Source organism: Arvicanthis niloticus, chromosome 14 (assembly GCF_011762505.2).
Source record: "Arvicanthis niloticus isolate mArvNil1 chromosome 14, mArvNil1.pat.X, whole genome shotgun sequence".
NCBI classification, from domain to species: domain Eukaryota; kingdom Metazoa; phylum Chordata; class Mammalia; order Rodentia; family Muridae; genus Arvicanthis; species Arvicanthis niloticus.
In genome coordinates, this window is record NC_047671.1 from 14,964,183 (window position 1) to 14,985,376 (window position 21,194).

The following is a 21,194-nucleotide window of genomic DNA, read 5'->3' on the forward strand; positions in this document are numbered from 1 at the left end:
TTAGAATTTACAGTCAGAGAAAGTGGGACTGTGGTGAATTTTTATCTCAGGAAACTTTTGAGAATAAGGGAAACGTTATGTTGGATATGGTGATGGTTACATGAACTGCACACACGAGTCAGCATTTGTCAACCTAGACGCCTCCGTGTCTAGTTGCATTACTTTACTGCCAATTGCTTGAGACTGGCTTAAAGTGTTGACTGTATTGACATGGTTGAGAGGGGACTCGAGTTTACATACTACAAACTTACTGAAAAACAACATAAAGTGATCCTCTAAAGTAAACATTGTCTTCTTTCCCAGAGAACCAGTGTAGTAACTTCATCCCACTCAGAAAACCATGCCCATACGGTGGTAAGAAGAGATGCATCTGAGAGACCAGTGGTCACATACTACCCAGAGGGCCCCGCTGGACCTGCTGTCTGGCATAGTCATGGCTGCAGGTTCTTTCCTAACAAGTTATCATGCTCCAGATAAAATAAAGACTCTTTAGTGAAGTATCTTGAAAGTATATGACTGTGATTTGGGACTCAATATTACATAGGAGGCACCACAAATACATCACTGTTAAAGAATATTTGTGTCATCTTGGGGGCATGATCAGCGCATAGTATAACACCCAGGACATGGTTTTAAAATCATCCACAATGTCAAAAAAGGAATACAGAACTGCCCTGGGTCTACCATCTGGAGGCTCTCCTGACCCATGTCCTAAGACAGCTAAGAGCCACGCTCACATCGCATGGAAAGATAGAAAGGCAAACAAAACTCCATGCAAAGATCAGCATCAACCATGTCAGGGTTTCAGGTTATTGTGAAATTCAGCCGATCTGTGCCGCACACTTATGAAGCTCCAGGGATGTCCTCACCCACACGTAACAGCAGTCACTGATATGACCCATCACCTTTAACATGTAGGCCCCAAAGACCGTGATAGGCAGCTGTCAGTGATTCCTCCAATTTCATTCGGACTCAATAGTTCCAGAGGCAGCAATAGTGCTGTCCTCCAAAGAGGATGACCACGAGCCATGGAAGGCAGGGGGAGGGGAGTGTCCATCAACACTCAGTTCATTGGGAGAGTGACAAGATCACCAGGTTGGAAGCCTAGATCCTCATGCATACAAGTGACTCACAGAGAAATGAAAGGTATCCCTGCCTTGGACCATCAATGATGTTCTCATCCAAGAAACGATAAAGGCTCCATTAGAAACGATTTTATGGCCCAGACCACAACAAAGGAACTAATGAAGATAAAAAAATAAATAAAGCAACATACTGTTCAATTTAGCTGATCTCAAAGCAAGCTCTGAATTTGGTTTACAGATAATTGTGCCAATTCCCCCCGCCCCCCATCTCAAGTTCTACCAAATCTGCCGCTAAAAGACATACTGGGACATCCATGTCTATTCTCAGGCACACAAGACCCTACCTCAAAGACTACAAACCTGTCAGTTCTGTTATTTCTATTCCAGAGACGCAGAGTTCATAGCTTCCCTTCCTTCCTCGCCCAACAGGCTCTTATTGTGTAGAGAAGAGCCAAGGTGGTATCTTTCGGTGGTCAGTAAAAACAGAGTAGTCTTCCATGCCCACTGACACCATCATCCTGAAAAGCCCTTCTTCCTGGTTGCCACACAGGGCTATCTTTAGCTTTATATTGGGGACACTTTCTCATATGGACACACATCTTCTCCAGGATCCTCTGGAAGGCTCTCCCATCCTCTACCAACTCTATGCACTGGGGGACTCAAGCTAAGCAAGGTGTTTGCTCTAAAGAGCCTGGTGAGGGCCTTGAACTAGACACAGTTCTCACTGAATGCAGGCTTTCCCCCTTCCTGGGCTCTATCTCCAGGAAAGCAAAGCTCCCACTGGGCAAGACTGTGCATTCAGCCATTGCCAGGAGCCATGCCACAGGTGCCCACAGCTTCACTGCCCACACTTGAGTTCCCGGTAATGGCAAGTCCATCTTTCATTATCAGTCACGCCTTGGCAGTGTTGAGCAGACAGATGGGGAATGTGGGTGCTCAATTACCTTGACTACCTGAGCAAACAGATTGGTTCGGCAGTGTTCCTATTCATTTTCAGGAAAGCAATTTTTAAAAAAAATCAAATACAAACAGCTTTTAGGAAGAATCAGACCCAGCTAGCTAAAAAATGTGACCACACCCACTGAGGCTGGGAAATGCACCAAATCGAACAGCCTACAAAATCTGAGCTACTTCTAAATCACTGAGGGAAAAGATCTAGCTCAAGACCCTGGTGTGGCTTGGACACCAGAGTCTGTTCTGTTTTCACAAGTTTATGGGAACAGTCAATGAATACCTGAGGAGGTGGCATGCTTCTTGGTTAACACAGGAGGCTTTAGGAAACCCACTTGGTTTGAATTCCATCTCTACCCATCTGTCTTAGTTAGGGTTTTACTTCTGTGAAAGACACCATGACCAAGGCAACTCTTATAAGGACAACATTTAATTGGGGCTGGCTTACAGGTTCAGAGAGGTTCAGTCCATTATCATTAAGGTGGGAACATGGCAGCATCCAGGCAGGCATGGTGCAGGAGGAGCTGAGAGTTCTACATCTTTATATGAAGGCTGCTAGCAGAAGACTGACTTCCAGGCAGCCGAGATGAAGTTATTAAAGCCCACGCCCACAGTGACACACCTACTCCAACAAGGTCACACTTTCTAATAGTGCTACTCCCTGGGCCAAGCATATGCATCACACCATCTGATTTGAAGACACTAGAGTGTTGTCTAGAGTCCTGACCAGTGTCACAAGGGTAATGAATCTTATGTAAAACTGTGATAAACAAATACACCAACGTGTTAATTATTTTTATACATTCTTGAGCAACAGTCACATCCTGGGGTTAAGTGAGTTTGTGTGATATAAGAAACAACTCTGAACCACAGTCTCCTGCTTAGTTCTGTACTGTCTGCTCATTCTGCATGGGTCGGTAGGCAAAATGAGTTATTTCTACAAGTAATCTTCTCATGAGATTGTATTCTTATCCTTGGTAATGGCAGAGAAGGAGAACATTATGAAACAAGACCCACCAGAGAGTAGCTGTTCTCTGAGTAGCACATACAGCGCATCGTGTTCTTACCAATCAACTAAAACACCCCCATTGCTCTAGACCAGTGTTTCACAAACAGTGCTACACAGAACACTACTCCCCTGAGGTGATCTTTGGAAACAGTTTTCTGCCTTAAATTTGTAAACCAAGCAACACAGAGCCCGTTGGCGGAGATTCAGAATGCATCCGTAGACTCTGAGAAGCTCTGCTGTGAAGATGGTCAATTTAGGATTAACTCCGTATCCCCACACTCATCTGTCCACCTTTGCTACTCCTGCACATTCCAGTGGCCAGAGATGGCCACAGTTCCCCCTGGCTCAACTCTGCAGCTCAGAACTCTCTATGGACCAGCACAAAGGTCAGACCTGCCTGTGAACTGTGCCTTGGCTGCATTTGTTCATTATGGCTTTAATCCAACAGATATCTTGAAGTCATTTAATCCCATGTACTCAACCTGGGCCTACTGCACTTGTGGACTGTTTAAGTTCAACCTACCTTTAAGAGAACACTGTAACTAACTTTACTTGCCTTAGGCTGCCCATGAAATTAACATTTACAAACCCAAGTTAATGCACAGCTTTAATCTTAAATTATGTACCCATCTATGGTTTTAACTCAGTTTTGTTTTTTGGCATGCCTCTGTGTGTGTGTGTGTGTGTGTGTGTGTGTGTGTGCGCGCGCGCGCACATGTACACATGTGTATGCTTATGTATGTATGGTGTCGTGGTAATCACTTGCTAAAAGCAGCCAACAGTTTGAAAGAAACCTTAAAACAAAACACATATCCCATACATGTTGTAAATGTGTGTTTATAGGTTAATAATCTGTGTGTAGTTTGGGGTGCTATTCTGGGTTGGGGGAGTTAGTAAAGCAGCCCCCCTTGTAAGACTCTGTTATATTTCTGTAAGAACCCCTCATTTCTTTCCCATATCATGTCTTCTGTGCTGTTCCATCAACACAGAGCAAATCCCTTTGTTAAGGACAAGTGCATATACAGAGGCACAGAATAGACACAGGCAAGAGACACGCACAGAACAGACACATGTATCAAACAGGTTACAGATAGGCCACTAACTACACACTCCAGACAGAAGACACAAGACAAAAGAGAAGATTTAAACTGGAGCTTGCTCTTGGTCAAACTAATCCAAGAGGAACTGTCTGGCTTCGTTCCTTAATGCAACATCAATATAAAATCTTTCATGAGATGCAGCAACTTCTGAATTCTTAAGTGAGACTGGCCTAGTCAATGACATCCATAAAAGAGCAAGGTGAAAGATCGTCTCTCTGTGCTTGATGTTTGAAGTGTATGCCTGTTAGACAGTCCAGCAAGGTGCTGCAACCTTGCTGGGTTTCACAGCCATAAAGAATCATTCATCAGAAGAGGACAGACTTTCATCATCCTCACACAAAACAAGTATCTTCTCTTCAAGCACAGGGTGCCAGCCAATCCCCAAGCCCCTCTCAACTGTGACACACAAAGAATTCCACAGTGACCCACAAGGCTGTGTGCTAACATTGACACCTGCCTTTCTCCCCATACCCACTGTCAAGACGTATGTCCCAATAAGCAGTCAAGTATAACAGGTATCTGGATCAAGCCCTGGAAGGTGAATCTGGTGCATGGTCTTTGCCCAATCACATTAGGTACAGCAAAGGTGGCAGTCACCACATTTGGGATACACAGTTATAGCTTGTTGTTCATTAGATTTCTTAGCTCTCTGATCATTTAGAACAAATGAGCATCTGCTATCTCTAGTGAAGGAGACTTTTTATGCTATCCGTGTGATAGAATATTATAAACTAGTAAGGAATTCCATTAAAGTCCTCTCTTGTGGAAGATTCAATTGGGCTAAAATTTATACTCTGAAATTCACTGAAGCAAAGATTTCCTGGGATAGGATACCCCTCCTAGGAAATTACTCACTCCTCAAAAGTCCATCTCCTCAAAAAACTTTGCGATGATGGGGCTCTATGAAGACACTCTAATTGTGGCAAGAAATATTCCCTCTGCGAGGATCCGGTGCCATAGAACTAATCAGGGAACATGTTTCCCTGAGGCACTAATAAAACCGTCTTCCTCTCCTGTGTCGGGATAGTTTTAAAGCATTGGGAAGCCCACTCTCTGATCTCTCTCTCTCTCTCTCTCTCTCTCTCTCTCTCTCTCTCACTCACACACACACACACAGAGAGAGAGAGAGAGAGAGAGAGAGAGAGAGAGAGAGAGAGAGAGAAATATGCTTAAGGACCCAAACAGAACTCCACTTCCAAGTTAAAATCTAAAATGCACTAGGTACAGCTACTCACATGCAGTTCGGATTTACAGCCACAAGCCTTGCTACCTCAACAATTTGTCAAGGAGTCCTCATTTTTCAGGAGTCTATGGTGAGAGGATGTAGACTGGACAGCACTAATAAATGGTGGCTCTATTACAGCAGCGAGGGAGAAACAAAAGCACTCAGGGAGAGACACACGCAGGGGATTACTCCATTGCTCAAAACCTGAAGTAAATCTACGCAAGCACTGGTCTCCAGGTCCACATGAACAAGAGACAGAGTGGAGGCAATAGAAACCTGGGCAGCTCTGCTTCCAAGAGCTTCTCTGGTCCCAGTCTCACCATCCTGTGATCAACAGCAGTCAAGTAACGTCGACACTCCCCTTCATCCCCTTTCCCAGGAAGCGCTGAGTGGAGGCGCTTCTCACCTGGCCATCTGTTTGTAGGCTTCTTCGGCCACAGCAAAGATGTGGGGGTCCATGTCACCCATATTTTGGCCACTGTAGGCATAGATGACATCCTGTCCGTAGATGGGCAGCTGCTCATAGGGATTGATGGCAACAAGCACAATTCCTGTGAACAGACAAGATGGCAGCCTGAAGCACCATTCTCCCGGAGTAAGGCCGAAGAGGAGAGGGTGGAGTCTAGCCACTCAGTTACATGAAGAATTACCTCGAGCATCCATGCTAGACTCTTGTGGTGGAAAGAGTGATTAGGACACCACCCAGGCCTCAAGCTGTCCCACAAGAACAGCACAGACACACTAACTCACAAGTACTCAGCAGCTGAGTTCATGAAACAGATGCAAAGCATTGTGGGACCAGAGAGAGGAGGTTTAACTTAAAACTCCGCATAAGAATTAAAATCTGGGAAAGACATTTTCCCTTACTTATGTATGAGCTATTTACACAAAAATATAAACTTGAGGACAGCACACTGTCTAATATTGACTTCACCAGTGACTGTGCACACCGGCTACTTGTCTAATCTCTGTGTGCCTCTGTTGTCTCTGAGAATAACAGACCTAGGATATTCTCAAGATGACAGCCACTGGACAGAATGAACCCCAGAGCAGTGGCCTGCACAGAAGCCTCTGTGGTTTCCTCTGTTAGATCACACCTCATACCTCTGCACCTATATCTCTCCCAATGTTTGTACTACGGTAGATTCAAACATGCTGATGTAGCAAGGAGGAAATCCTGGTAGGCTTTAAACCCCTTTTATGGATAGGCAAGTTGATAGCTGAGACTGTACAAAGGAAAAAAGAAAATTCCATCTTTAAGAAATGATAACAATATATCTTTTTTTCCTCTTCCATGAGATTGCATCCCACATATCTTAGTATGCAAGATCTGTGTACTAAGACATAAAAATAGATGTTTTCTAGTCATCTTGGAAAGAGGAGGGGGAACCCTGACAAGAGAAGTTTCCTTATGTCATATTCCCTTCTGGTGGCCAAGAAGGAAGAGAGGCACATGTACCTGTTTCAACAGGAGTTTGGGGGTCAGGGGAGTAAAAACCCTGAGAAATCCCACTGGGGCTAATCACATGGAGAACACTCTTAGGAGCAGCCACACATCTTCTGGTTCTCAGAGGGTTCAACTGAACTCACATGACACTCAGCTGACATTTTTATCTCATGTCCTGAGGTCAGCTATTTCTCCAAAACACTACAGGCCCTTTCAGAACAGAGATCGACACTTCACAGTTACTGCAATCCTGGGTGGCACTGGCTCTGTTGACAGCTGATGGGACACTAGATCATCTGAACAATCTCTGGTCTGTACAGACAACAAGGCAATTCCAGGGGCATTCCTTGAGCTTGGAAAGCTGATGGTCATTTAGCCCTTTCTGCTAAAAACAGAGGCTTTGCAACAGCTCTTTATTGGAAAGAGGTTTTCTGGAATTTCTGATAGTTGATATTTCTTCTAGTTGAGTGTGAGGGGGTTTTTGGAAACCATTCCCTCTCAGTATTAAAACCTAGCAAAACAGTTCACCCAGGATTGCCAACTATGTGGTCAGCTCCAAAGGCCGAGTAGAATATAAAAGTGAAAGATTCCCCAGGCCTGAGTCTTCACTGTGGTTACGGTGAAGCCAAGATCTTTAAGACAACACCCACTGTAGACATCCTGCCCACAGTCTGATTCCCACCAGGCTTTTGTTGTTTTCCACAGACAACGGCTGGAAGGTACATTCTTAACATACTACCAAATAATACTCAGGGAGGGAGGGAGGAAAGAGAGAGACAGAGACACAGAGAGACAGAGACATAGAGAGTGGGAGATCCAGAGGGAATGAGAATATATTAAAATTTGGGCTATATACACAGACACAGAAATTTCAAAGAAATTAACTTCAGGCCCTTATGCTTTAAGCATTTTTATTGATTTTGCACATTACTTATACAAAGTCTTCAAGCATCACACTTGAACCTGGGCAGTGAGAACGCCAGCAAGGAAGGCATTCCGTTCAAGCAGAAGGGGCAAGCCAGATTCATGTGGTAGGCATGCATGCTTCTGTGATAGGGCATGCTTTCTAGCTGGGGTGCAATGGAAGGCTTGCTCTTCTACCAAGTGCAAGCAAGACCTAAACCAACTTTCCCAGCAGCTGGACCCATTCTTCCCTGGTGCTGCTACTATTAACACCAGGCATCCCACTGACCATAGACCTTGGCCATCTCTTATGCAAAGTTCATATGCATGAGAGCAGAGTCATGAGTCTTAATGTTTCAGTTTCATAAGTGCAGTCTAAAGGTGATCAACACACACACACACACACACAGAGGCTCAGCAGGTGCCTCCACTTACCACAGTAAGTGTAGATGTGGTTGGATTCCAGGAAACGGACTTTTAAGTTATGCAGCACTGCAGGCTCATGGAGGTGGCTTAGTGCAGTAAGGTCGTTTTCTCCTACTAAGATGTCTGGATTCCGCAAGAATGGCACCTGGTTACTCTGGACATCGATTGGGTATTCCAGAATCTAGTAACAAGCAAGCAGTAGACACACACAAAAAGCACAATTATGAAGCATTTAGCCCGTATTTGCTGTCTTATCTCTTTGGCTGGGATCACTATCTAGCAAAATCCTAAGGCATAAACATAAGTAACGTTCTAAAGAAAGGCAAGATGAAAACAATACTTATGATTCCCATAGACACCAGGCCACGTGGAACTCTGACTACATATTACCAGCATATCAAACACGAAAGACTCAGGCCAGAACCAAGGAAGCACAGCCAGATTTAAGGGTGGTTGGCTGTGTAATAGAGATGACTCTGGGCATTACATTCCAGTTAGCGTGAGAGGGCTTTCTCACTAGCAGGCCTTCCTAGACTACCCTCTCTACCACAGGTGTCTCTTTTCTAGTTCTGTCTTTTTCTTTCTTCTTTAAATTACATTTTAAATTAAAAATTAAAATATTTTATAACATTTTTGTCCTCACCCAAATTCCCACCAGAACCTTCCCATCTCCCTGCTCATCCAGCTACATCCTGTTCCCTCTTTAATTCTCTCAACAAATAAACAAACAAAAACAAACAAAAAACCCAAACAACTACCAATGCAAATGAACAAAACCCCCGTTAGATTAAAAAAAATGAAGGAAACAAAAGCTCATAAAAAAAAATTTGTGGAGTCTATTTTGTGTTGGCTAACTAGTAGGCATGGGGTGAGATCAAAGGCCCAGTGACATTCAACTGAAGCACACTGAGTTTCCCTTCACCAGTGGGTTTCAATTCTTGGTTGTTCTGCTGGGTCTTCTTTTTTCATTTATTTTTTTTTCTTTTTGAGACAGGGTTTTTGCATGCCTTGGCCATCCTAAAATTCACTATGTAGACTAGGCTGGCCTCGAACTCACAGAGATCCACCCGCCTCTGCCTCCCAGTACTTGAATTAAAGGCGTGAGCCCCAACACCTGGCCTGTTAAAATTTTCCCCAAATTTATTAATACTGCTTTTCTGTCTTTAAAAGCTCTGTAGCAAACTTTCTCCATACAGTAAATTACTCGACAGTTATCCTGAAGAGGACACAGACAAAAAAAAAAATCTAGAAGGCGGAACAAGGAACTGGGGACAGCTAAAGGCCGACCTCTAGCTCGTGAGACTCTGGAGTTAGTAACTTTTAAGGTCCTCAGCTTCCGAAGAGGGATGGCTGGTTTGGGCTGGGGATTTTGGAGGTTTTGGTCATGATTGCTTGGTTCCATTCCTTTATGGCTGATAGCAATGCAGAAACTTATGGCAGAGAAAGAATGGTAGGGCGGATTTGCTCAGCCCAATGAAGTCAGGACAGAGAGACAAAGGAGAAGGGGGCCAGGATCTCAATGCTTCCCTCAAGGGCACACCCACAGAAACTAACTTCCCTTGTAACAGGCCTTCCTAAAGTTTGCACCGATTCCTAACAGTGGGGTCAGGCACCTTGGCGGTGCACCAGGCTTTGTGATCTGCTGAGTTAGTGGCATTGTACGCCTCAGCCAGACCTCCCTCCCAACGTGCCCATCCCATCCTGCCCTTGGATTTTCAAACTGGAAAGCTTTTAAACTCAGACCAGCGTCTTGACACTCCAGGACAGACACATGGATTTTCCATCATTTCCAAGAGGATTTTTTTCTCAGAAGGCCTTACCAGGCAGGGAGAGACAATCACATATAAAATTTTGGAAAAAAAAAAATTCACAAATAAGCCAGTGGTATTGGTTACAGAAAATTGATAAGGAGTAAGATTCCAAGCACAGCAGAAGAGAGGTAAGAATTGCAAACTCAGCTCTCCAGGCCACAGACTCTTCAGCCTGAGGGTGTCCAGAGGGAGTGAGAGGGGAGGCCTAAAAGTAGGGATTTTTTTTTCCTACCATTGACAAGAAGAACTTAAATTTAACCTTACTATCAGAGTCCAACATTCACAGATAATCCTGGCCCCAAATACCCAGTATTTGTAACCCTACATCATGACACACAGAGAATGGTCTGCCATATAGAACAAGCTTCATTGCTCTTCCATGTATTCCTACAGGGGTGAGGCCATGAATACTTAAAGAAAGATGCTGCTTCCTTACACTGGCAGAGGGATAGGGGATGAACAGGGCTGCAAAAAGCTTTACTCTTTGTGTAGTTATTTAAGTATTCAAAATAATGAAAGTGCTAGATAGACTTAAAGCACTCTCAGTAATTGGTCCTACACAGGATTGCATCCTTTCTCCTCAGTCCTGAACACTCTTGGTTAGGCTGAGATGTGTCACATCGTGGGGAGAGCATGCCACTCTCTGCCTGTCTACCCGTGCACACGGGAAGCGCTTGCTAAGGCTGCTTGACACTTTATACTGAGTTGGAACAAAACAAAGTAAAAGTGCACAAAGGGAGTTATCAGCCAGCAGAGGGCAGGAGTGGAACAGTTTGCAAGGGCGGTGGGGGGTGGGGGGAGAGAGCACACTTGACCTGCCTTAAGCTCTACTCTGGTCAAAGCATCGAGAGGCCACTCTCATCAATCCAAGGCTAGCATTCTCAAAATGCCCAGCATGGTCCAAGGGCGGAGAAGGAGGCTAAGTACATGCACTTTACACTCAGCTTGGCTCTAGGAAGATAAAAGACAGATGACGCTGTCCTTTAGTTCAGAGAAGTCACCCTCTTCTCACTGGCTGCAAGACAGGACATTAGGGTAGGTGACCTAAGCCGGTGAAAAAGGCACTAATACTGCATGATACTACTGGTATGAAGTACCGTGTGCAGCTAGAGGCAGAAGTTGGCCCTGCCATAGGTGGTGAAGGTGTTCAGGTGGAGGTATCTCCAGCTTTGCTGTATGGAAAGGCAGCTTGGTAACAGCTGCACCAATGTCAGTGCCACTGAATTGTTCACTTAAGGATGGGTCACATGGCTACACTCTCATTACACGTTTTACCAGAAAATTTAAATGAGCCAAGTGGGAAGGGCATCTTAGAGGAATGGTGAGAATTCTGAATACCTTATCAGAGGAAGCCCTTGGCAGCAAAGTACACAGTTCTGTTATGAGCCCAAGGTTGGAATGCACCTTTTTTTTTTTTTTTTTTTTTTAAGCAGAAAATCTGACCTGCCTACTTTTCTCTTTGCTTCTGCACTAAAACCAACAGTGATTTACTCTGCAGGCTGGGAGGTCTACCACTGTGTGACCATAGGATGGCTTTAGCCTCACAGGAAATGCTCTTAGGGCATTCAGCATCCAGCCATACAGGGTCTCTGCCCTTGTCTCAAGTGTACAGTGCCCAGTCACTCTCAGGGCTAGCTTCAAGCCAGCATAACCCATGGGCAACAGAGAGAAACTCAGATGCTCAGAGCCTATGCTGATCTTCAGCCCAGGCTTTCTTCCAGTTCCAGAGTGACCAGTCCTAGAGCCAGAGAGGAAGAGATAGGCCACGGGCAACTTCCAGGATTCATCATGCAGGGACTCAAGCATCTGCTGTTTTAGCAACATGATGGATCACTCCTCACTGCCTCCATACAGCTTTTTAAAACACCCACCCACTCGAAAAGGCCAACTGAAACGAAGGCTGCTGGAGCAGAAGGCACTCCATTCGAGTGGGTGGACTAATTTCATTTTGTTTCGGGTGTAGGGTGGGAAGTTATTCAACATGGCAAACAAGACTCCATCTGCTAACGGTTTCATTTCTCCCCTCAAAACCAAGAGAATTAGACCGGCAAAGCCTGTCGGCGAGGAGGTGAAGGACACAACCAACCAACTCAAGTTGAGCGGCCCCAATGCTACCCTCACAGTGACACACTCCAAGTTCCTACAGAAAGAGTTGGTGGTTGGAGAATGTTCAATCAACAGGTTTGTTCAACCAACCATTTGGAGTGGGAAGCAGAACAAAATGCTTTGAAGACTGCACAACAGCAGGCAGTTAATAATTCACAACTAAAGGACACAATACAGACATTCCAGGCACTGGAGCTCACCCAACACAAACCTTCCATCTACTTTGTACCTGCTCTGTGGCCCACCTGTCCATCTGTCTGTCTGTCCGTCAGTTCTTCAGGTCATCCCTCAACTTTGTTTACAGCCAGCCTCCCTGTATACATCTTGTATGACATGGCTGCCTGTTACCCCTGCCTTATGCCACCTGGGTCTAGGTTCAATGGTTTACCTTCTTTGCCTTGTGCACATGCAACACTGGGGTTTGGGCACAAGTAGCACTTGCATAAACATTCCCTACTCTTCGCCTGAGCCCAGGCTCCTTCCACCCGCTCTACTGTTCCCCCCTGCTGATACCACACCTTACAGCATGCCCATCCTCTTCACTCCAACATAAAGACTCCTGTCTCAGCTACCACCCAAGTCCCAGTTGCTAACCTACGTGGGCTCCTGTTTCTTATGTGACATCCATGGAGCAGGCTCATGGTTTCACACTTCCCACTGCCATTAGCAGTGACAAAGAAGCATTTGGAGCTCAGAAGTTCCACTGGGCAGACCCAATCGGACACCCTCAAGGACCAGCACTTACTGTGTCATCTTCCAGTCTGAGCTGCAGGCTCTCATCTCCCTCTTTGTAGTCCTTGGTTAATTCAGCCGAGCGCCACACCTCATCTGGGTCAGGGATCCAGACCCTTGTGTACTGAAAGACGAGAAGGAAAGAGACTTAGATACAAACCAAAAGGGTCCAAACTTCCAAGCGTGTGTCAGCATCTATGAAAGACTTGCTGGAACAATACTTTATAGCAACATGTATGCACCACACTTCCTTTCAAAGATGCGAGATGATCTGATATTATAAATAATAAATATTTCGTGGGATTAATTTAAAATAGCACCCTCTCAATCTTAAGGGAATGTGACGGTGAAATTAAAATTCTGCCGGGGAGACAGCTTAGCATAAGCTTAGCTCTAACCGTGAGTGTTTTACACCATCCTTTTAAAGACACAAAACAGCAGTCAGAAGGACGGGACATGCTATAACCAATGAAACAATACTGGCCAAATACAGGAAGCAAGGCAATGCTTTGGAGTTCAGGTCACTCTACTTTGATATTCTACATTCAGTAGAAGTGACCATAAGTCAAAGGCTCCCTGTTAATGGTATGAAGCTAAAATTTCTCCTGCAGCTTCATGTTCTAAATGATTTGGGGTCCTGTTGCCACTAAATGCTGGAGGCCATGGACCCGTTTAGGAGGCTAGGCCTGGGTGGGAGTATGACACTAGTGGACTAGTTTGGGGTGGAGGCTGTGATGGCTACACCTGCCCCATTCCCTATTCTTATTGTGTGGTCCACCATGATGTCAACAGCCTTGGCCACACACTCCTGCTGCTGTGATCTCAGCTCTCCTGCCACGTCTCCCCTGCTGTGATGACTGAGCTCTCTATAAACAGGGAGCCAAAACAGATCTCTCCTTTCTCAAATTGCTTCTGTCAGGCTGGTCACAGCCACACAAGAACAACCAATGCAAGCATCTTGAGTCACCAGCCGCCAACAGTTACTTGTGCATTCTTTGAGCCGCAAACATTACCGAAATTCTCAGTCGCTCCAGCTCTGCCCTGTAAATAAAGTCATTCAATCTAGTCTAGTCCTGGCAGGGAAGAATATACCACTCCTGTTACATGAATGACCTTCAGTAATTAGTCACCAGACTCTCAGCCCTGGTTACGTTACAATATACAGACAGCTTTGTGATCAACAAGTCTAGGTTAACCACAGAGCAGGTCAGTCAGGACTTGAGGTGACGTGTCACTTCCCGAGATGGGGCGCAAGCATTTGGCACACAGAATGGCAGCATCCAGATCCTCTGCCATCAGTTCCAATCTCATACTTTACATAGATCCAGACAAACTGCTGAATTGTTGCTCAGTTAAGAGATTTCTACAGGTTCCGCTTGTTTTAAAAGCCATCTGTGTGCACCTGTGTATACACTACATGGCTATGTCACATAATGTTCTTAACAAACCTACATGGCCCTTTTGACCAAAGGCTGAACTGTGTGTCCCTGTGTCACAGTCAACTCACGGTCAGTCAGCTGCTGTGTACTCTAATCATCTGGCTTTCTTTGTGTCCTGCCTTTTTTTTTTTTCTTATGCCCGTGATTTTCTCCTAGTGTACACTACCCTTTTATAAAACCAATAATCCGACTGCTGTGCCATCAATTCACCACTGAGCAAAGTCCTGTGGCAACAGGATCTGAACATGAAGAAGAAGAAGAAAGCAAATGTTGGTACATCCCTTGACATCCCAACCTAAGGTTGGCCACAAGTCATTTCTTTTTAACTTTAGAAACAGATCCAGAGAGTCATATTCTCTGAGGCTCTAGCCCCACCTTACTGGGTATTTGTAGCACAGCAGACAATAGGTTATAGTATAGTATAATGCAGGGCAGGGCAGTCAGAAGAGCACTGCACAGGATCAAGTCCGCCGCAAGCATTCGCTCTCCCCTCTACTAGTTTCACTTAGCTTCTCTGATGTCCTTGAAGCCCACAGTCCAGCCAGCTGCAATAAGCTGTAAGGTGCTCTCTCTGAGCGTTCAGTCGGTGGCCTTTCCTTAGACACAGAGCAGTTCTCTCTGGTCACTGGGCTCCCTCTGGCAGTACACCCGAAACTTTTACTCAAAACCGACCTTATATTTTGGACAAGGCTTATAAAGATTGCACAGAATGAGAGATAACTGAGAAGAGTAGAGGCAGCCCAGGAGGGACTGAGGGGAGGTAATAAGCCACAGAGCCTGGCCTCAGCTCAGTGAGTACTCCTGTGCCCTCCGTGCACATCCACGTGCTCCCCACGCATCTACATGCTCACCACTACCCCAGCACTGCAGAGACCTGGCTACACCTGGCTTCATCTGCTCATTCCTGCTCTGTGAGCTCATCTTTCCATCTCTCTCTCTCTCTCTCTCTCTCTCTCTCTCTCTCTCTCTCTCTCTCTCTCTCTCTCCCCCTCCCTCTCTCTCCCTCCCTCCTTCCCTCCCTCCCTTCCTCCCTCTTTCTCTCTCTCCTGCACCCCTGTCCCGAGCAGCAGGCTGGAAGTGCCCAGCGGGCAGAAAGGTCACCTCTGTTTCCTAAGTGCCAGGGCATAGTAGGACCCTGTGGCTCTATTTGGCTCCTTTCTCCTCTGTATGAGGATCTGGCGTTACTGTCAACCAAAGCCACTCTAGAAATGCAGGACCTCAGCTTCCACTCAGATGCACTCACTCAAGACCTACACAGCTAGGCACTAATGTCTGCCCTGACAGCATGTTCCCACACATCCTCGCTTCTACAAAGGCATCAGCAAACGAGAGATACGCACTGCATCTGTCACTAGGCTTGTTTATGTATGACCCATGAGTTAAGAATTACCTTTAACTCTCAATCAAAGGGTCAAAAGACTGATATTCAAATAACATGAAAAGTTAATTCAAATAACATGAAAAGTTTCATGGAAAGTTAATTTTGGAACACAGACATGGTTATTCATTTACATGTTACTGTTTTTACACGCCAGTGACTGAGCTGTCAGGAATCCAATGGCCCAATGTCTAAAATACGTAATTTATGGCTTTGACATAAAGGATTGTCAACTCTGTTCTGTACTTGCTGTTTCCTTGAGTCAGTCCATTCCTCATATATGTATATGGTCAGAGTCCCAGTTCCAACACCTTTACATCGAAGGCTGTCATTGCTGTCATCAGAGTCAGCCCTTGAGCTGCCACAGTAAATCTGTCTCTGATTGGCTTGGTTTCTGGCTTCACAGTCATTTCTTTCAAGTGAGTTTCATCTCATTATTGCAAGATTGTCTAGGTACATTCCCGAGCGCCTCTGCATCCTTAGGAACCAGCAGATCTAGTGGACGTGCTCAGTGATCAAGAAACGGAACGTGTCTTACAGGGGAACCTGGCTTACAGGGGGACGTGTCTTACAGGGGGAAATGAAACATGTCTTACAGGGGAACCCGGCTCTACTTAAAGCATTTTGTCATGAGCACCATCACAATCAAGGACAGACATGGAAATCTATTCCCTGAGCTTCAGAAATCTATCTAGTAGGGCCTATTTGGTGACAAGACAACTCCTGAGGAGAGGACTAGTTACTCGGTCAATGCAGAAGAGACAAGGAAGGGCAGGGAAGAGAAAGCCAGCTGAGAGAGAAGAATCGGGCAGCTTCAGTCTTGGTGGCTTTTAGAAAGGCATTACATATTCAGATCTTATCAAATGTCAGACTCAAATCCAGTAAACACTTGGCACCTAACCTGTGCAGCTCTGCGCCACATGCTGCCATAAAATCTCTTCAGTCTTTCTCCAATAACAACCTGTGTGGAAGCCTCAACATTACAGCAGTTCACTGCCCACCCAGAACACTTCTCCTCTGTTCTGCAGGGTGGTACATCTGCAGGCCACCCTCCTCCTGCCTCTTGCCCCTTATACTCATCCTCTGTGGCTTCTCCATTCAAAGCTCCTACAAATTACCAAACAGGGTCATTAAACCCAGAGCATACACAGCATACACCGTGGGCAATGTTCAAGGGTGATTTAATGATAATCCAACTTTGCGGTCTACCTTTGCGAACAATCCCCACGTTCCCACGTGACTTAAGATGATACATGGCCTCTGAAATGTGTACAAAGTATAATCAGCACAAAATAGACAGCAAAAAAAGGAGATACACACGCTGAAAAGGGAGAGACAAGTGCCACAGTAATTAGCAAAGACCTAAGAAGGGGGCACAGCCAGGTGCGATGGAGCTTCGGGAGGGAGGGGGATTTGAAGGCAACATTTCCTCTGATAGTGACACAAATGCTACCACAGCTAGACAGAGTGAGCGCATTAGATGTGACTTAGAATTACATTCTACCCATTTCCTCCCACTTAAAACAATGTGAATATAAAACCTGGAGTAACTCAAGAAACAAGGAAAGTACAAAGGGACTCGGTGGAGAGCGGGGGAGGGGCGAGCCATGGGGAGGAGCCAGCCACAGGGAGAGGCAGGGTACAGGTGCTTTGAGTGGGCAGTTTAAATGGAGAGATATAATACAGTAAGGGTGTGTGGAAAAAGTTATAAGGAAGCATACTATTATCTACCTACCTGAAATTACATGTAATATACTTGTCCACGTATACACATACATATACAGTGTAGATGGAATCTTTCCATTTCTGACAATGCTACCTCCAAGAACCATAAGCTATTTAACAAAACCCCAGCACCAAGCATGAGAGTCCTCCTTTTGAGTTGTTAGTCAGGATTGTCTTTCAAGAGACTTCCAAAATATTATGGGCTACAGCCCTTGGTTGCCCCCAGAGATGGAAGGTAAGTCCCTATCGCTGAAGACACCATGCACTTCAGATACAAGACCCAGAGGAATGGAGCTGGAATTGGCCTGAAAGCCACCTCCCTGAGGGTTAGCTTTCATGGTGACAGAAGGAGCCATGTAATCTCCCAAGGGAAAAGAGAAATGGCCTTCCCCAGAGAAGAGTCCCACAATTGGTTATTTGATGTTAAGTGGTCAGCCCTGAGACCATATACATACAGGAGACAGTATAGACTGAGTAGGTCTATATACAGATGCATACATATATGTGTATGTGTAACCATGAATTTGAAAGGGGGGGGGGTTGGTGCACAGGAGGGGTTAGAGGAGGAAGAGAGATGGGGGAAGTGGTGTAAAATGCAAACCGCAATCCTCCACTCCCCCTAAAGCACCCCCACTGCTGTACTGTAGGGGTACAATCACTATCGTGTATGCAAACTCTCTCGTCATACGTTTTACTGATCAGCCTGTAGGAAAGCTATAAAGACACATGTTTTCAGGAAACCTATCTGCTTTTTATGTGTATGGGTGTGTGGCTGCCTGAGTTTATGTGTAGCAGGTATGTGCAGACACCTGCACAGGTCAGAAGAGAGCCTCAGACCCCCTGGAACTGGAGCTAGGGATGGTTGTGAGCCACTATATGGGTGCTGGGAATCAAAATTTTGCCCCTGCACAAAAGCAGTAAGTCTTCATAACTACTGATCCATCTTAGAAGCTAGAAAGAAACAGTTCTGAATTGTGTGTGTGGGGGGGGTGTGGGGGCGAGGAATTGGTGGATGAGACCTAGTGTCTGGTGTATACACGCTAGACAAGTGCTTTACCACCAAGTCACGTGAGGCCTTCTGACATGTCTCTTAGTTTTCACACCTTCAAGGAATTCCTCTCAAACCTAACCTCTACCAGCTTTGCTTTGCTGTATGAGAGACAGCAGATGGTCAAAGATAAGCTCACTCATGTAACCTAATTGCAGAGTTAGGGAACCTGTCCCTGTTGTTTTTTTAACAATGCTTAGCTTCTTTATAAAAAGCAAATGAAATAGCAAGTCTGACCTAAGTAACAAATAAGAGGCGCCTTGGGAAACAGCCTGTATATTAACTAGGGATGCCTACATCCAGTGTTAAACAGCAGCACTGAGCTGCTCTCTGGGCCTTTGCTCCCTTCCTTTGTCCCCAGTGACAGCACCACATGCTGGAAGAGGGTGGCTGCCTATGACAACAATGCTCGGCGTTCCGGCTGCACAGTGCAGTCACGTGGAAAGTTTGCTAGTTCCCAGGCCAGCCAACACTAGACGGTCTACATCAACCTCTGGGGTTGGACTCGGGCAGTGGTTTGGAAGCTTCCCAGTGAATTCAGTGCATAAGCAACTTGTATCTGAGTAACCACTCGGAGGGGCCTCAGCAACCCCATGTGTCCAGAGGCGTCCCTCTACCATACTTATCAAAAAGTTGCAAGTGAAGGTGCAAACATGTGTCTGCCACAGCACCCCCTCCGTCCATGTATACACATCTGCATGTGGTTTAGCACTGCGGTAGGTGTCTGGGCTCTACAAGACAGTTTAGTGGCCATAACCTACTATCTTGAGTGGGCTGTTGCAGAAGGCGAGCATCAGCCTCCTCAGATGAACAACAGGGTCAGTGTTGTACAGAAGGCAGGATCCTGGTATTGTTATCTACAATACCAATAGGGAAGATGAGTCCGGTACTTCCATTACCTTAGTGTCTTCAGGTCTCCGTTCTTAGGCAGCTATACACTGTCTTGAGTTCAGTAAGTGGATCTAGCCCTTTCATTCCAAAACCTAGGAGAAGTGATGCTTGCTGCTGGCTGATGAATAAGAACTAGTTGTAGATTTTTAAAACACAAGGGCACTAACAGCCATGCTCCACATTTGAATAATTAAATCTCTAGGGGGTAGAATCCAGAGCATTACGTTAGAACAACAAAAGCCCAGACTAACTTTCCAAATGATAGATGAATGCACGTAATTACAACCGGTATTCATCGAGCCTCAGAGCAGTAAGAACACCAGGCATGTGAACCCTTCTCCTGGCATTATTAATGCTACCTTATCCTAAGGTAACTGATGTCAAGTCTTTTCATCTTTTCAACTTCGTCTCAAATCCACGTCAACGAGAGTGGGAGGATCACTCCCGCTTTAAACAGAAGAAAACAGATCATTAGACACAAGAGACAATCTACCCAGGCTGCTGAGGGCTGAATGTGCAGGGTGTTTGCAAATCTGAAATAAAGATCACAGCTCTGCCTCCAAGTCCTCCACTCTCTGACCCTTCTAGAGAAGGAAATAGTCCTCTTCCTGGGGAGGGGTCCAAATCTTACTGGGTAGGGATTTTATATAAATAAGGTGTCATGTAATTATATATGAAAAAAGGTATGAAGGCATTAAGCTAACCTCCCCCCCAGGGTGGGTTTCTGTTATACACCAGGCACACTGAGAACTCAGGTGCAAAGAAGCATTGATCTAAAGTAAAATGGTTGAGATTGTGCTACCCACGAGGAGCCCAAAAGGGGATAGGTAGGTGGCTTAACTTGATGGCTAACAGCATTCTCTGCTTACCCACCCTTATCTGTGTTGGGGGCCAAATGCAGAAAGATCACCTAATTCTGACGTGTTCGGTGCTGTAACTAAATGCCACTCAGAATCACTTAGCCCAGGCTGGGGATAGGGAGCCTCTAACAGGGTGGAAAACACAGTTTCCCACTCTGCTAGTTTGGTCAGTGAGTTTGGTCTTGGATTTCTATTGCTATGATAAAACGCCATGATCAAAAGCAATTTGAGGAGGTAAGGGTTTATTTCATCTTACACTTCTGGATCACAATCCATCACGGAGGGAAATCAGGCCAGGAACTCAAGCAGGACAGGAACCTGGAGGCAGAAACTGAGGCCAAGGCCAAGAAAGATTGCTGCCTATTGGTCTGCTCAGTCTGGTTGGTTTTTTTTTTTTTTTTTTTTTTTTTTTTTTTTGCGCCACAATGGTCTGGGTCCTCCTGCATCAATCAACAGCCAAGAAAATGTACCACAGGCTAGCCCTCGGGCTGATCTGGTGAGGACATTTTTTCGATTGAAGTTTCCTCTTCCTCACGCCTTTAATCCCAGCACTTGGGAGGTAGAGGCAGGCAGATTTCTGAGTTCGAGGCCAGCCTGGTCTACAGAGTGAGTTCCAGGACAGCCAGAACTACACAGAGAAACCCTGTAATGACTGAAGCTTGTGTTGAAACACAAGTAGCCAGCATTAGGCATAAATTCCATCTGGAGCCCATCAAGGAAGGTAAATTTGAGTGAATCAGCTTCTATCCCTCAAGGAGCACAGAAGCCAAACATCTCCAATTAAGCAAGTCTGAGGCAGAGCATAAGACCTGCTCAAACAATGGAAGTCACCAGCATAGAAATGAGTTAGTAGCTGGATCAGCAGTTTCCGAGGGAAATAACCATTAAAGGATAGCATCTGTATTACTTGCCTTTCGGTTTTTATAATATTTTAATTTTTTTAAATTATGCATATATGTATGTATCTCTGTGTAGTTTACACACAGAGTGCAGTGTCTGAGGAGGGCAGAAGAAGAGCGCCTCAGATCCCCTGGGGCTGGAGTTGCAGACAGTTACAA

The 21,194-nt window shown here is 45.4% G+C and overlaps 1 protein-coding gene across 8 annotated transcripts in view; it reads right to left on the bottom strand.

Annotated features, from left to right (window-relative positions):
* Myo5b (myosin VB) overlaps positions 1–21,194 on the bottom strand; it is a 301,927-nt gene that overhangs the window by 167,870 nt on the left and 112,863 nt on the right. For 3 of the 8 annotated variants that reach the window (XM_034518119.2, XM_076912462.1, XM_076912461.1), the window contains exons 2-4: positions 12,809–12,919; positions 8,156–8,327; positions 5,777–5,921 (exon numbers count right to left, since the gene is read on the bottom strand). In XM_034518119.2, coding sequence (XP_034374010.1) covers positions 5,777–5,921; positions 8,156–8,327; positions 12,809–12,919 — 428 coding nt within the window. Of the gene's footprint in view, positions 1–5,776; positions 5,922–8,155; positions 8,328–12,808; positions 12,920–19,527; positions 19,588–19,635; positions 19,655–21,194 lie in introns of those variants that run through there. The other 5 variants (XM_076912458.1, XM_076912457.1, XM_076912460.1 and 2 more) reach the window with 3 other exon arrangements.